At 41.6% G+C, this 13,932-nt stretch overlaps 2 protein-coding genes across 2 annotated transcripts; one reads left to right on the forward strand and one right to left on the reverse strand.

Annotated features, from left to right (window-relative positions):
* The first annotated feature begins 1,725 nt into the window (after window positions 1-1,725).
* On the forward strand, window positions 1,726-11,694 carry LOC128737881 (delta-like protein 1). Its single transcript, XM_053832624.1, has 4 exons — window positions 1,726-1,839; window positions 10,561-10,858; window positions 10,920-11,111; window positions 11,171-11,694. The coding sequence occupies exons 1-4, from the start codon at window positions 1,726-1,728 to the stop codon at window positions 11,692-11,694; spliced, it is 1,128 nt and encodes a 375-aa protein (XP_053688599.1).
* An 86-nt stretch (window positions 11,695-11,780) lies between these two features.
* Window positions 11,781-12,672, reverse strand: LOC128737834 (protein lethal(2)k10201). Its single transcript, XM_053832570.1, has 3 exons — window positions 12,497-12,672; window positions 12,220-12,421; window positions 11,781-12,157 (listed from the first exon to the last, which is right to left on the reverse strand). Exons 1-3 carry the CDS (start codon window positions 12,670-12,672, stop codon window positions 11,807-11,809), a joined length of 729 nt encoding a protein of 242 aa, XP_053688545.1. The 3' UTR covers window positions 11,781-11,806.
* Between the last annotated feature and the right edge of the window lie 1,260 nt (window positions 12,673-13,932).

Consider the following 13,932-nt stretch of genomic DNA (forward strand, 5'->3'; position numbering starts at 1 on the left):
AATCATCTATAGAACGAACTACCGAATATAATTTCCAGTCATCAGCGTATCACCAATCAACAACACAAACAGGAGAGATCTGATGTTGCTGCCTTGAAGAGCAAAGGTGAAGCTTGTAACAAAAAAAGCCAAATTGCTCACATAGGATTCTGCTACGTACATTGAAACTATGTCATTTCGTAAAATACCAACATGCGCATACGCCGAGAAATGAATTGGATCTTATAGATAATTGTATCACAGACAAACAGACGTGACACTCGCGTTAATACCATTCCAAAATCACATATTTTTCAAAAAAGCATGTTTCGCAACATGGCCACACCGCGGCGCTCGAGTGTTACTTCGAGTTTTCAGTATACAATCATACAAATCTCGCGTATCTTTTCAAAAGAACCTAAGTAACAATGAGAGACTTTCTTTGTGCCTCTTCTCTTTCGGTTGCCACGGCGATACAAATGCACTTTAATACATCAGCCTTGCATAAATCGGTTGCTGGTGTCACTACCTACCTAATCGTCAAGAAAACTTTTGTTGAAATACCTTTATGTCGCCATAATAATCGGAAGAGAGGAAGACCAAAGAGAATCTCTCAATGTTACTTAGGTCATTTTGAAAAGTTACGCGAGAAATGTAGAAAACCTACAGTATAAAAGCCAGCATATGCAAGCTACTCCGCAACATGCATAACAGAGGGTGCTACTGTGCAAGCAAAATGTGTATGACGATGGTTTTTGAAGAATTTTCTTCTACGTGTCATGTCAGTTCGTCAATGATTGTATGTTGACTGTATTTGGAATGAATTTTTAGTAGATCCTCTGTTTTTCCTCAGCTGCTTAAGAGCCTCGTAATAGCAGTCGCTATTGTCAAGTGTTTAGTTTATTGACAAGCTTTGCTCAAATTTTATCAGAAGTACTTCATAAAATTCATAAAAAATGAGATTTGAATTTAATTTGCTTTGGAGGTCTAAATTTTTAATTATTCTAGTTTGCATATTCTCAAAATCTCAGATTCACCTGGCTTGGATGTTATTCTTGTATTGTTTGTTTTTAGACGTTGCACGTTGTTGTATTGTTTTTAGAATATGCTTCAAAATTTACACTGAAAAAACAATGTCGCTTAATTTCACAGAAATTGAACAAATTCAATTCCTAAAAGTTAATTTGGTATTGTATAATTCTCTAGATTCTAGAAAGTTTGGTAAAGCTGTAGAAGTGCGTAACAGAACAGAGAAGTCGAAACGCGTTTCGAGATTGATGACCAGTGAAATTTTGAATAACATAAAAACTAAAAAAAGAGGCAATTTAAATCTAAAGTTATTATCTTCCCTGCTATTGAAGTTCATGGTCATCCTCAGCTCCGCAAGAGAAAGAAACAATCTAAAATGAAGAGCCCATGAGCCGTCACGTCACGAGTGTCGGCAGACACACACACGCCGGTCATCATTGCGAGTGAAATGTAGAGAGCATTTCACCGCTCCGAACTAACCGGTTCGGGTTTCCCAGCTTGAGACCTCTTCAAGGCCAGTTAGTTTCAGTCCAGATTCCGTCCGCGTCAAACGTACGTACGATCAGGTGGTCCTCGCGTGCAAACCGAACAGTGCCTATCCTCCTAACAATAACAAAAGTTTACAGCAGCTCTAGTTCAGACTTTCTCACGCTCCAGCTTAGAGCAGTAGTGTAGTACAATAGCAACGGCGTCCTAGTTCAGCTAAATGCTCCGATAATGGGCAATAACTGCTACTATCAGATCATAATCGTGGCGGTGGCGATCGGCGGTAACATTTTCAGCTGGCCCACGACGGAAGCCGTTCGTTATGTGCCCAAATGGAAGAAACAGGTTGGAAGAAAGTTTATCACTCTACTCCATTGCACTATTGCTTTGCGTCACGTCTTATTCAGCCACCCGCGCACCGCGGCGTGGGACGGCTTCTATTAGAAACCTGTCATGCTACCATTGAATAAGCGGTTGTTGTAATGGACCAAAAATGCCGAGCAATTTCACCTTTCACGTGCGTGCGATTGTTCGTAATTACACAACGTCGGTTGAGTTGTTCAGTGTTTTTGGAGGTGAAATTTGTGTATGCAAAAGTGGTGGAGCCAAAAGTGCGGTGATCTTCTTTTATTACTTCATAGTTATTTGACCCCCAGATCCTTCCTGATACATGCAAAACACCGTTATGTTTATTTTATCATTCATTAGGGTGACCGCTCTCAGTGTTTATTGACCGATGTGAGATCAATTTGATATGATCTAGTAATTTCCGTGATTGATGTTCTGTGAAAACTAAATTCCTTAGAAATAAGTACCTGCGACAAAATGATGAGTAATTACCGGTCATTCTATTTCTGCTTGCAACCAGTTCCTGTGGGCTCTCAAGTGTTCAAAGACTCGGACGTGGAAAAGGCAATAAAAAGAAAGCATAACCAACTGACCAGCAGCGGTCGGTTCGTGGACGCATTTAAAAAGATCTACGCCTCTTAAGCGTCTGCTGCTTTAAGTTGATCTTGGGAAGTGAATGAAAAATTTCCGCGCTTAGAAGCAAGCGAAGATCAACGCCCGGTGGAGAACGGGGAAGTCATCTCCCAACAAGTGTTGATCACGTTGATCATATGCCTATACGTACAGTGCGACGGTATTAGAAAGGTTAAATTCAGCAAATCAGTGTGTACTGTTATATTACCAGTTCCTGTCTATCTGGGTCTCCGTATCGTTTATTGATCGGCTTTGACTCCTCGACGACGAGTGACTGTGTCAGGAGAAAAATACATATAGGCCCGTGGCCGGTTCAGAAAGAGTTGCTAATTGTTTATTCCATCATCGCGTCCTTTGCCGATCGTCACTTGGCCAAATTGGGCACATTTCTCCATGGTCATGACTCATCACTGGAAAGCTCACTGTGCTTTGTTTTGCCAATTTTAACAGGCTGAACGATCGTGATGTTATACTGATTAGCTAGGTGTTCACCTAATTATTTTCCAAGCAAACAGAACTGACTGTTGTTATGTATATAAATATTGCGATTAACTACTAACTATTGATTGAAAGTATCTTGATATCATCGTCTAGTACAACCGATGTTACTACCACGTGGTAAGCATTGGTTTTTATAGAAAAGTTTAACAATAAGTTTTTACACATGTTCAAACAACTGGGCTTCCCTCAATATTTTGCGATGCTCTCACTATGGATCGTCAATAAATTTTGATTGCACACAAAAACCTCTTATATGCACGTTTCGAAGCAAAATTTAATGGAGCATCGCTCCTACAGTAAAGTTTTTCACTAACTGTTTGTATTCGGCTCGCGTCTGCCTAAACATTAGCTGTTTGTTGAAATCAAAATAAACAGCCATAGTGCTCGACTGTTCAAGCTGAAAATGCGTCCAAATTTTGAAAGCTATCTGAGCCTTACACGTGAAATCTTTGGATTATTTCATCGGAACAACACAGCTATGCTCACAGCGCACATCTTTAACAAGACGATAATAACATCATATCTACAAACATGGAAGTTCCTAACATAAGCTGCAATATTTAACTCTGCAGATGTAGAAGAAAACTACATTTTCTATTCCAAAATAAACCAGTAGGTAATACATTCAATCCTGCGAGCTGGTCTGTGCGGTTAGCGAACTATTTTGATGGATGCTAGTACGATGGGGTAGTACGGATCAGCCTACTCAGTTCTGTTGAAAAACCATGTTAAAGCATATTCCACCGCAGCCCATTTCGTTTAGCTAAACCGCATGTCGCCTTGAAGTTATAAACAAATGATGATAAATTTGGTCCGTCGTGGAGCATCCCTCTCGAACCGCACCGGTATTCGCCAACAAAGATTTCCTACAGCGGCCTCAGTCTATGAAACAGGATGCGGGAGAGAATTTTGTATGCAGAATTGAGGAGAGTAATGCCCCGATAATTGCTGCATTCGAGTCGGTTGCTCTTTTGCAAATATCCAACCAGTTCCTATGTAGCTTTGTTTCTCAGTCCATGCCTTTGGAATATCCTGATGGATCGTTTTAGAGAACCTTCTCGTATCGTGCCTCTCGAAGCAATCCTCCGCCACCGCAAGAATGCAACCCCTGTACTGACCTTTCTCACGATGGTGAAGTCTCTTTTCGGCAGCTCTAGCATCTGCTCTGGCATGTCACAGTCACAGCCAATAGCTAACCTCTGGCTCGATTCTTCTTGTCAATCACCCGTTGGCACCCTGCGTCAAATCACTCACTGGAAGTAGCTGTAGCAGTAGTACCTAACACTTCTCGCGCTGTAGTACTGATCGCATCGTGGATGTGCTTCCACTGCTCGTTCAGGTTCCCTTCTACTTGCTCACCGATCCGCCTATCAGTTTTTCGAGAGTACTCTGCAGCAACTCCTCCCGTTGATATCTTTCTCGTTGGTCTCGATTTGAATACGTTGGACAACCGAGCGCGAATCTTGCTTACTACGAAATAGTAATCCGAGTCGACGTTTGGTCCCCGGAAGGACTGCATGTCTGCGACATCAGAAAAGTGCCGGCAATCAACCAGAACGTGGTCGATCTCAGAGCAAGCCTCTCCATTAGAGTGTTTCCAGGCGTGCTTCCGAATGTTTCGTCGTGCAAAAAAGGTACTACATTTAGCCATTTCTCTGGCTGCAACGAAGTAGATTAGCCTCAGGCCATTGTCGTTTGTGATAGGATGGAGACTTTCTCTACCAGTGACGGGGTGACCTGTGCATTCATATCCCCGATGACTATCTCCATGTCATGTCCTAGGCACTCTACATTTGTCCTTCCTTTTATAGAGAGCTAAGAAAATATTTTAAAATACTCATCGGCTAGCCCCTAGTGCACCACCTAGTGCGAATGCTTCAGCACTTAAAATTTCCTGAAGTTTCCTAAAGGGTGGGGTGAAAGGGAAGGGTTGAATTGTAGAAAATTACCCATTAGATATTTTCTCTTGAAAATTTGAGTAGTTCAGGTTGTACTGTTTACACTCTATTTTTATCGCGATCAGTTTTTCGAAAATTGGAAAAAATGGCGTCACCCAGAAAAGCAACGTCGGGAATTTATTTTGCGCAAACACCTGGAAAATCCTCAATTCTCTCATCATGAATGATGAGACTTACGTCAAGGCGGACTTCCAGCAGCTTCCGCGGCTTTTGTACTTCACCACCCAGCACAAGTTTGGTATTCCGGAGGAAGTTCCTTACTTCCTTACTGCAGAAACTTACATAGTTTGCCAGGAAATACATAATTTGGCAAAGAAATACATAATGTGGCAGAGTTCGACGTTCGTGACTACCGGGACTGTAAATGGGCAGATCTACCTCAAGGAATGTTTACAGAAGCAGCTGTCTTCTCTGTCGAAGCAACACGAGGGCCCTACAATCTTCTGGCCGGATCTATCTTCGTGCCAATATTTAAACCATGTATTGGAATGGTACGAAGCCAATGGAGTCTCTTTCGTACCCAAGGAGCGCCTGGAACATGAACGTCTCCAACGCACCGGAACTAAGGCCCATCGAAAAATACTAGGCTGTCATGAAGCAGGTACTACAGAAGCATCCCAAGGAGGTCAAGTTTGAGGAAGACATGAAGAAAAAGTGGATTTCCGTATTGATGAAGCTGCAGCTAGGTTGTACAAAACTTTTTGAGTGGAGTTAAGCGTAAGGGGCAAGCGTACGGTTATGGTATTGAAGTTGAATGAAACAAATATGCCAAAAGCTTACTAATGGCTAATATTTTGTTGTCTGAAAGTTTGAAAAGGATCGGTCAATTAGGTAATTTTCTACAGCGTTTCTTCCGTGGTGCAATTTGATGTGGGACACCGTTTATCATTAAATTCTGACGGCATGCGATTGGTGGTGTAATGATTAAACATTAGTTTGCAGACAATGAACTCCAGTTGCTATGGATTTTGATGCTTAAATTTCCTGCTAATGCTTACAGCGTGTGTCAACATGACGTTTTTCGATGACTTTCCTGTCACAGACTTCGATTTCGTAAACCAAAGAATGGCCATGTACAAAAATCATGCAACAACCAGACCAACTACTTTAAACAAAATGAATGAAATAAAATAATTTTCATACTTACTCAACCCTGGAAATTTGCTTTGCCTAATCAAATAAAATGGTTTCTGCTCTCGAAGAGCTTTACACGGCATTCCATCATGTCATATTACTGATAGGACCAAGACGAGCTTTATGTTCTATTGATGTTTCCTTGTATTTTGATAAACGCGTCAATTTGACCAACTCCTTCACCCTAACAATTCGAGAATTATACTTTTTTAACACATCCCACACCGCTAGTTGGCATGTGTGAGCGCAGCGAGTCCTACCCAGGATAATCATGAATTTATTGTCTTTAAATTGCTCACATTCAGTCTATTATCAATTTGCATCATATTGAGTGTGATCGGAATCATTGAGGATCTCATAATTAACATTCTAGTCACTGCGCGTACCTTCCTATTCGCCAATTACTTCATCCATTTCATCTAAATTTAGATGTCCGTCGGAATTCTGTGTAAGTAAAGGTTCTACTTATGTTGATTTGCGCACGCAGACTTACCGGAAAACTCAGGGGGCTGCCTATCGAACCGATTTTAAAGATCGTTACTTTTCCCGGGCGCACGTTGTCAGTTTGGCTGAACACGTGACCGTTGCACTGCTGGACGATGATCGTCGGAGGCGAAAGCAATCTAGAGTAGCAACGGACCGCCGCTCGACGGGAGGATGCTTCTCGGTGACTTTGGGAGATTTTAACAGCTTTCCAGGCTACAAAGCGGCTCGTGGCATTGGGATTTCACTTTAGCGTTTGAACAGAACTCACTACGACGTAGCGTATAACGCTTACACTTGCGGGCTGGTGCACCTGAACGTGAATGCTTGTTTTGGACACTGCATTGGGGAAATTTTCTCGTCGCGCACTTCACGGCCTACTGATGGTCGTTTCACTCTACAGGAGTTCCGCGAATCTCGTCCGGAATGACGGATCGAAGTTTGGTGGTTTCAAACAATTCTGGTCACGCACGGCATTTCGCGACACAACGATAGTAGGCTTCTCAACGTCACTTCAGAGCCGGAATGGTAACCGCGTGGAACTTCGAAATATAGCAGAACAACGGAGACAAGTCCGATCGTGCATTGGAGCTATTGGTAATCACGGCGTCTCGATGGGAAATTTTATCTTAAAATATAACAATTTTACATCTGTTACCATTTTAAATTGTTACATCTGTTGAATCAAATTACCATAAATTCCTCGCGCATGTATACTGTTGTAGCTTGTTCCGCCAAGATTGTTCCATATAACCAGCTAACAAAAGCCACCAGATTGCTACCCTTATCATATGTAACAGTTTAAATTTGATCATTGTGCACTTAAACTAGTTACTGACTAATTTCGTGGAGCTTAGCAGCCTTTTGGTTTCCTATCACATTTTATAAGGCTAAAGGGATAATTTTTACGTTTTGAAATTATATGTATATTTCTTATAATCAAATGGGCTTTACTTTCCAGGGTAACGGTAAACTGAGAGTTGAGAGAATTTTCTGCTCGATTTACTTGGTATGAGAAAGCCTACGGTTGGCTACGCAGGCCCCCGCCTAGAACGCTCGCCAAGAACACCAAAAAGAGCTTGAACTTCAGTAATGAACTAAAAATAATAAGTGTAGCGAAGAATTCGATAAGCGACAGTGTACGAATCATGCATGATTCGATCCGAGAGATCTTGCAGAAATGTCGGGAGAACGAGCACTCGCATCGTATTTTTATTGACTTCAAAGCAGCATACGATACAGTCGATCGAGACCAGCTATGGTAGATAATGCGCGAACACGGTTTTTCGGATAAACTTACGCGACTGGTCAGAGCTACATTGGATCGAGTGATGTGTTTCGTGCGTAACTCGGAGACACTGTCGAGTTCCTTAGAGACACGACTAGGCTTGAGACAAGGTGACAAGGTGGATGATCTTACTAGCGGGTATCGAAACGTGAGGCAAGATTTTCAGTAAAAGTAGCCTAGAACTTTGCGACGGCGGAGGCAATCTACGCCAGACTGAAAGTCTGAACTGAAAATCTAATAATAAATGAAAATAAAAGCGAAGTCGAAGACTAAATACATGAAAGAAAGAGGTTTAAAGGAGATAACGCACGCCTTCCACGGACGGTAGTCACCTTATTTGCCGAGAAATGATAGTAGCACACGCGTGCCCTGAAAATGTCTCGGAGTTCTCGGAAAAATATCTTTTATTTGACATCAAAAGATTGAAGCTGGTTCAACGACATTTGGAAAAATTGAGATAAAAGACCTTTTTTTGAAAAACAGCGTGATTCGTTGGTTCAATAACGTTGCCATCGAAATTTTAAATTTAGTTCATTTTTGGTCACTATTTCAATTCATTTAGTCACTAAAATCACTTTTTGAGGGCCTATTATCATCCGAACCCTAGTTGGTGTTAGAATAAACAGAGGCAAAACCAGGAAAATGAAACCTGGACCCCATCGGAGTTTCCATTAACTTGGCTTCTCGAACAATTCCGGTTGTTTGCTTCGCCTTATGCTTTATATATCTGCGCTGGCAGGCAAAATAACCAACATTCGCCACGTCATTTTGTAATTAAACCGGAACGCTTGATTTCAAAACGCCTAGTACCCAATCCATTCTTGACCCAGGCACTAAATGTTCAATTTCACGGCCATCTGCTCTGCCTTCAGCTACTGGCAAAGGCGAGAGAAGGCAACGGTATCGGCACCGGGAGCTCCTGTTCAGAGATGCCACCATTGCCAGTTAGTACCTACACACGCATAAATTTGGGACCCACCAATTATTTTAGTTTCTGTGAGTTCTGGTTCTACTAATGTTCCAGAAATTTAAAGTACTCCATAGACTACTTTTGTTATAATAACGATAAAATAACGTTTTAATAAAATAACGTTTACTGACCCATTCAATGCCGATAATTCTATTGCTCAGTAGTTACTGAAAATTTACAATGTGCAATTTTACAATTTAATATATTGCAATAGACCTCTAGGTAAATTTCCAATGAATTGAAAATGAAACACAAAATACATCAAAATTAAACCAAGAAATTGCTCAGGAAAACCATAAAAAAAACTATTTTCTTTGGTCATTATAACAGTTTTTGCGGGTCTAAAACATTCCTCTGTAAATTTTTTCATTTGAAAAACTCAGCGAAATTCTTCGATAATGAATTATGGAAGTCCTAAAAAAACAACTTCTGGACTTTAAAATACTCAACGATGGCAGCGGAGTGGGCCTGAGATTGGCTTTACGACGACCAAACACAAGCCATCCTTTTCCATCAATTCCAGTACTGAACTAAACCTGACCGCTACTTTCTTAAGTAGTGGCGAAAGCAGATAGATATCGATGGTACAGAAATCACTTGATCCATTGACAGTCCAAACTGGAATGAGTGTACACTCACACTTATACAACCACATTGTTTGTGGTATGGAATCATCAATGCTCATTCCGACAAATCACAGAGCGAGAATTTTTAGTTAATCTCTGCCCAATGTTTTTCAATTATTTAAAAGTTTGTTAGAGAAATATATAATAACCTGTGCTATATGTAGTAGGGTAACCAACGTATTTTGGACCCCCGCAACAGCTGTACATAATTTGGACACTTACAGCAAAATCAAATGGAAGTGTCCAAATTATGTACAGCTGCTGAAGGGGTCCAAAATAGGTTGGTTACCCTAGTGTTGTAGTTACAAAAAATTTGCAATCGATTGATACCAATGTCTCTAGAACTGATAAGGAATGAACGAGTTATAAGTGTGCAAAACGTAACCTACTCCCTTTTTCATTCTTCTAAAGTGCTCCCCAGTATAGAACTCAAAGACGTAATTCTATGTCAGAGTGATCAAACATCATATAGCCATGATAAATCTAGTTACATCTGCCGAAGAAAGCTTCCGTTTTGGTCCAAGATTTTCCATAGCAGTTGTCGGTTTACACTATTATACGCTGCTTTGAAATCAATGAACACGTCATGGGAAATGGAACCGCAATTTTGTAAACTTTTTACGAATCTATTTGCTATTGGCGGCAGTCGATGAAAGATGGCTTGTGAAAGAGCATTTTCAGCTCAAAACGCTGAAAAAAGCAACTTTTATCTCGACCATTTCAGATTGGAATGAAATTTGTCTAATATGTAGGATACCACGCACGCAAGGCTTCGTTTCCCAATGAACCCAATTTTTTCGTCAAAAGAATTTATGATCTCCAAAATTAGCAAGATCTCAGCAGAGCCTGAAAATTCTATTCCGAAGAAAATCTGCTTCCACTGTCAGCATATGACCAGCAGTCCCACCGGGGTTGGATATCCGATCTTCTTGTTGAATGCTTGCATCGCAGTTTGTACCACGATCGAGCAGGATTCGGTAACTGGAAGGCTAAAGTAAGCTAAGTGGGGTCTGTATTGCGCCTGGGATCTAGTCATTCACCAACCAAATGGAACTTAATTGTTGTTAACAGCAAAATATTCAAACAGGTACTCACCTCTTTATGAATGACTCCCCTATTTTACAGGCCTGCGAGCTGCCGTCTGCGCAGAACGAATACTCACACTACGTGTGCGACGACAATGGCGACGTAAAATGCTTGCCCGGTTGGACTGGAGATCTGTGTGACGTCCCGATCTGCAAAAAGGGATGCGATCCTCTGAACGGTTACTGTAAGCGACCGAACGAGTGCCGCTGCAAGCTAGGTTTCTACGGAGACAATTGCAATCGCTGCATTCCACTGCCCGGTTGTCAGCACGGCGGTTGTCAGATGTCCTTCGAATGTGTCTGTCACAAAGGTTGGGATGGAATTTTCTGTTCCGAACGTAAGTGCTGGCAAAAAGAACCATTTTCCACCGAGCATTGATTTGTTTCAAATATTTTCAGCAACGTGCCGAGAAGACTGCCATCCTTCGCGTGGATATTGTGAGAAACCTGGTGAATGCCGCTGTCGTCTGGGTTGGTCGGGGCCAACTTGCCGGGACTGTCAAGTCCTACCAGGATGCCAGCATGGAACGTGCACGAAACCGTTGGAGTGTAAATGTCTTCCAGGTTGGACCGGAATTCTATGTCAAACGCGTATGTTCGCAACTGTTATCCAATTTAAAACCGCATCTATTGAACTGTCTTCGTTACAGCAATTTGCACCACTAACTGCAGTCGGGACCACGGATACTGTCGCCGTCCCGGCGAATGCCGCTGTCGTGTTGGTTGGATGGGAGATGAATGCGGCAAATGCCACCCGTATCCAGGTTGTAAAAACGGTGACTGTCGAAGACCGTGGGAATGCAACTGCCGACCAGGTTGGGGAGGAATGCTGTGCGATGAAGAACTAAACTATTGCGAAAAGAATCCGAACACTTGCCAGAACGGTGGAAAGTGCACCTCTCTAATAAAGGCTGACGGCTTCTATCGCTGCGAGTGCCCATCTGGCTACAAGGGAGCCAACTGTGAAATTCTGCCCCCTTCGATGACTGTCAGTTCGACGACTACGACAGCCGCTACTACGAGCACTACCGAGCTGCCTGACAGTAACGAGGAGCAAGAGAACGAACAAATGACCAGTTTGAGGCTGCAGATCGGTAACGTGACGACTCAGTTTCCCGCCGACGATGATCTGAGCGATGAGTTCAGCGCTGAAGATGTTGACAATGAAGCCTAACGCCGTGCATCAAAGTTTCTCTAACACGAAAGAGCATTTACTTATTTATTATTATTTATGGAACATATTTATTAAACAAACCTATTTCGCCACTTAAATAGTAGATTACTTTCTAATCCTTCGGTAAACTTTCCAACAGATCTACCACCATTTTATTGCTTTCTAAAATATCAGTCTTCTTATGAGCTTTTTGAGATTTAAAGGATCTTACTTTGGAGTGGCCAAAGTTGAAATTTTTCGTGCATTTCGGAGCAACTACTTTGTCCAAACTTGATGCTACATCAACTTCCATTTCGGAAGAAACCGACTCAACCACCGACGAACGCTGTTTGGACCTGTTCTGCGATGGCACTTGCTTATCGAAACGAAAATTATGAGGAAATTTGTGCTCCTTGATGCAGTGGTCACGTCGCTCCGCCGGATCTTTACTACGTTGAGAGCACTCCTCTAGGAAGCAAGCATACTAGAATAATTAAGTTGATTAAGACAAACTCCTATTTGCTATAACTATCAACAATAGCCTACCATTGGTTTCCTACCAGCTTGAACCTGTGCAGCAAAATAGAAATCGTGCGTTTCCGATAGATGCAAATCCAAAAGGTGAGCGCTCGGTAGTGTCTTTTTACACTCCCGACACGAGTACCGGTGCTGGGCATTATAGTGAGCCTCATAGTCCTGCACGGAGGTGGAACTGTATTTGCAGTTCGGAATATTACAAACCACTGCCCTAGTTTATCCGTTACAACATTAACGTGTTAAATTATTACCGAACAGATCTGAGAATTCCAATTAGACTACTTACGGTTCTTCCGATTGATCGCTATCCTTCGAATCAATTTCGCTAAGCACACCGAGCCGGACAAACTTTTTCAAATAGAAATTACCTTCACTGAAAAATTCATCATCTTTTTCTCGATAACCGGTTCCGTAACGGTTTAATAATCCTTTAACCACATCTGCCGGTGTGTAATTTGCCATTATAACAGAAGAATAAAATTGCGCCCTCCTTCCGGGCCAGTTTCAGATTCAGTTTGTTTTGATTATCCGCTTTCTCATCCGCTTGTCGATACCGTCGATATAAAAGTATCGAGTTTTTCGAGACTGTCAGTGAAATGCACCTACTGCACGCCAGAGGTCTCCCAAGAACTGCAAGAACTCCTCAATTAGGGTTGCGTTCCAATTGTGGTCAAATCAAATTACCTCAGCAACAATTTCACGCAGATCAAAAGCTCTTAAAGTTGATTTATTTAACCTCTGTCTAGTATGTTATCTATCTATACCTATAAAAATGGATTTCTGTTTGTCTGACTGTCTGTCTGTCTGTCTGTCCCTTTTAGAATCGAAAACTATACTGAACCGATCGGCGTGAAAATTTACATGTAGGGATTTTTGGGGCTACGGAAGGTTCTCTCGATGGCAAAAGACCCCTCCCCCACTAAGAGGGGGGCTCCCATACAAATCTATACCTATAATAATGGATTTCTGTCTGCTCTATGTTTCTTATAGAATCGAAAACTACTGAACCGATCGGAGTGAAAATTTGCATGTAGGGGTTTTTGGGGCCAGGGAAGGTTCTTATGATGGTTAGAGACCCCTCCTGCCACTAAGAGGGGGAGCTCCCATACAAATGAAACACAAATTTCTGCATAACTCGAGAATTAATCAAGCAAATGGAACAAAATTTTACATGTGGGTGTTTTTGGAAACAAAAATTTTTTTTCTTTAGTGAATTGAGATTCCTCCCCACTTTAGGAGGGGGGACTCCCATACAAATGAAATACAAATTTTCTCATAACTCGAAAACTAATTAATCAAATGGAACCATCCCCTCTATAGGAGGCAGAGGTGGGCACAATTCCGCTAATCCGTTAACAGCTAATTAGCTCAGCTAACATTTTGGTTAGCGGTTAGCGTTTTCGCTAATTTTTAAAACCGTTAGCGTTTTCGTTAGCTTCCGCTAAATTTATGTGCCGCGAAATAAACCGCTAACTTTTTTTTAGCAAAAGGAAAATTGTGAAATATGAATTTCCTAAATTTTCTTTAGAGCAATTGACATATTCCAGCGTTACGGGATACAATTAGCACCCATTTTTACTGTGAGAAATGCTTCCTGTTTCACCAGCTTTTTGGCAAATACCTCGTAAAATAGTTGATTAAAGAAGACATGATCTTCCACTTGAATTCCAAGGATTTGATGAAATAGCAACTGATTTACATAGTAGGGATGGTTTCCCGTAA

This window comes from Sabethes cyaneus, chromosome 2, assembly GCF_943734655.1.
Source record: "Sabethes cyaneus chromosome 2, idSabCyanKW18_F2, whole genome shotgun sequence".
In the NCBI taxonomy this organism is placed as follows: domain Eukaryota; kingdom Metazoa; phylum Arthropoda; class Insecta; order Diptera; family Culicidae; genus Sabethes; species Sabethes cyaneus.

Bases quoted from the DNA above. Each gene is read 5' to 3' on its own strand.
- LOC128737881 (XM_053832624.1), top strand. From the start codon at position 1,726: ATGGGCAATAACTGCTACTATCAGATCATAATCGTGGCGGTGGCGATC. The intron at 10,859-10,919 runs GTAAGTGCTGGC...AAATATTTTCAG, and splicing joins TGGAATTTTCTGTTCCGAAC to CAACGTGCCGAGAAGACTGC. The intron at 11,112-11,170 runs GTATGTTCGCAA...TCTTCGTTACAG, and splicing joins CGGAATTCTATGTCAAACGC to CAATTTGCACCACTAACTGC.
- LOC128737834 (XM_053832570.1), bottom strand. From the start codon at position 12,672: ATGGCAAATTACACACCGGCAGATGTGGTTAAAGGATTATTAAACCGT. The intron at 12,422-12,496 runs GTAAGTAGTCTA...CGGATAAACTAG, and splicing joins AGCGATCAATCGGAAGAACC to GGCAGTGGTTTGTAATATTC. The intron at 12,158-12,219 runs GTAGGCTATTGT...TAATTATTCTAG, and splicing joins AAGCTGGTAGGAAACCAATG to TATGCTTGCTTCCTAGAGGA.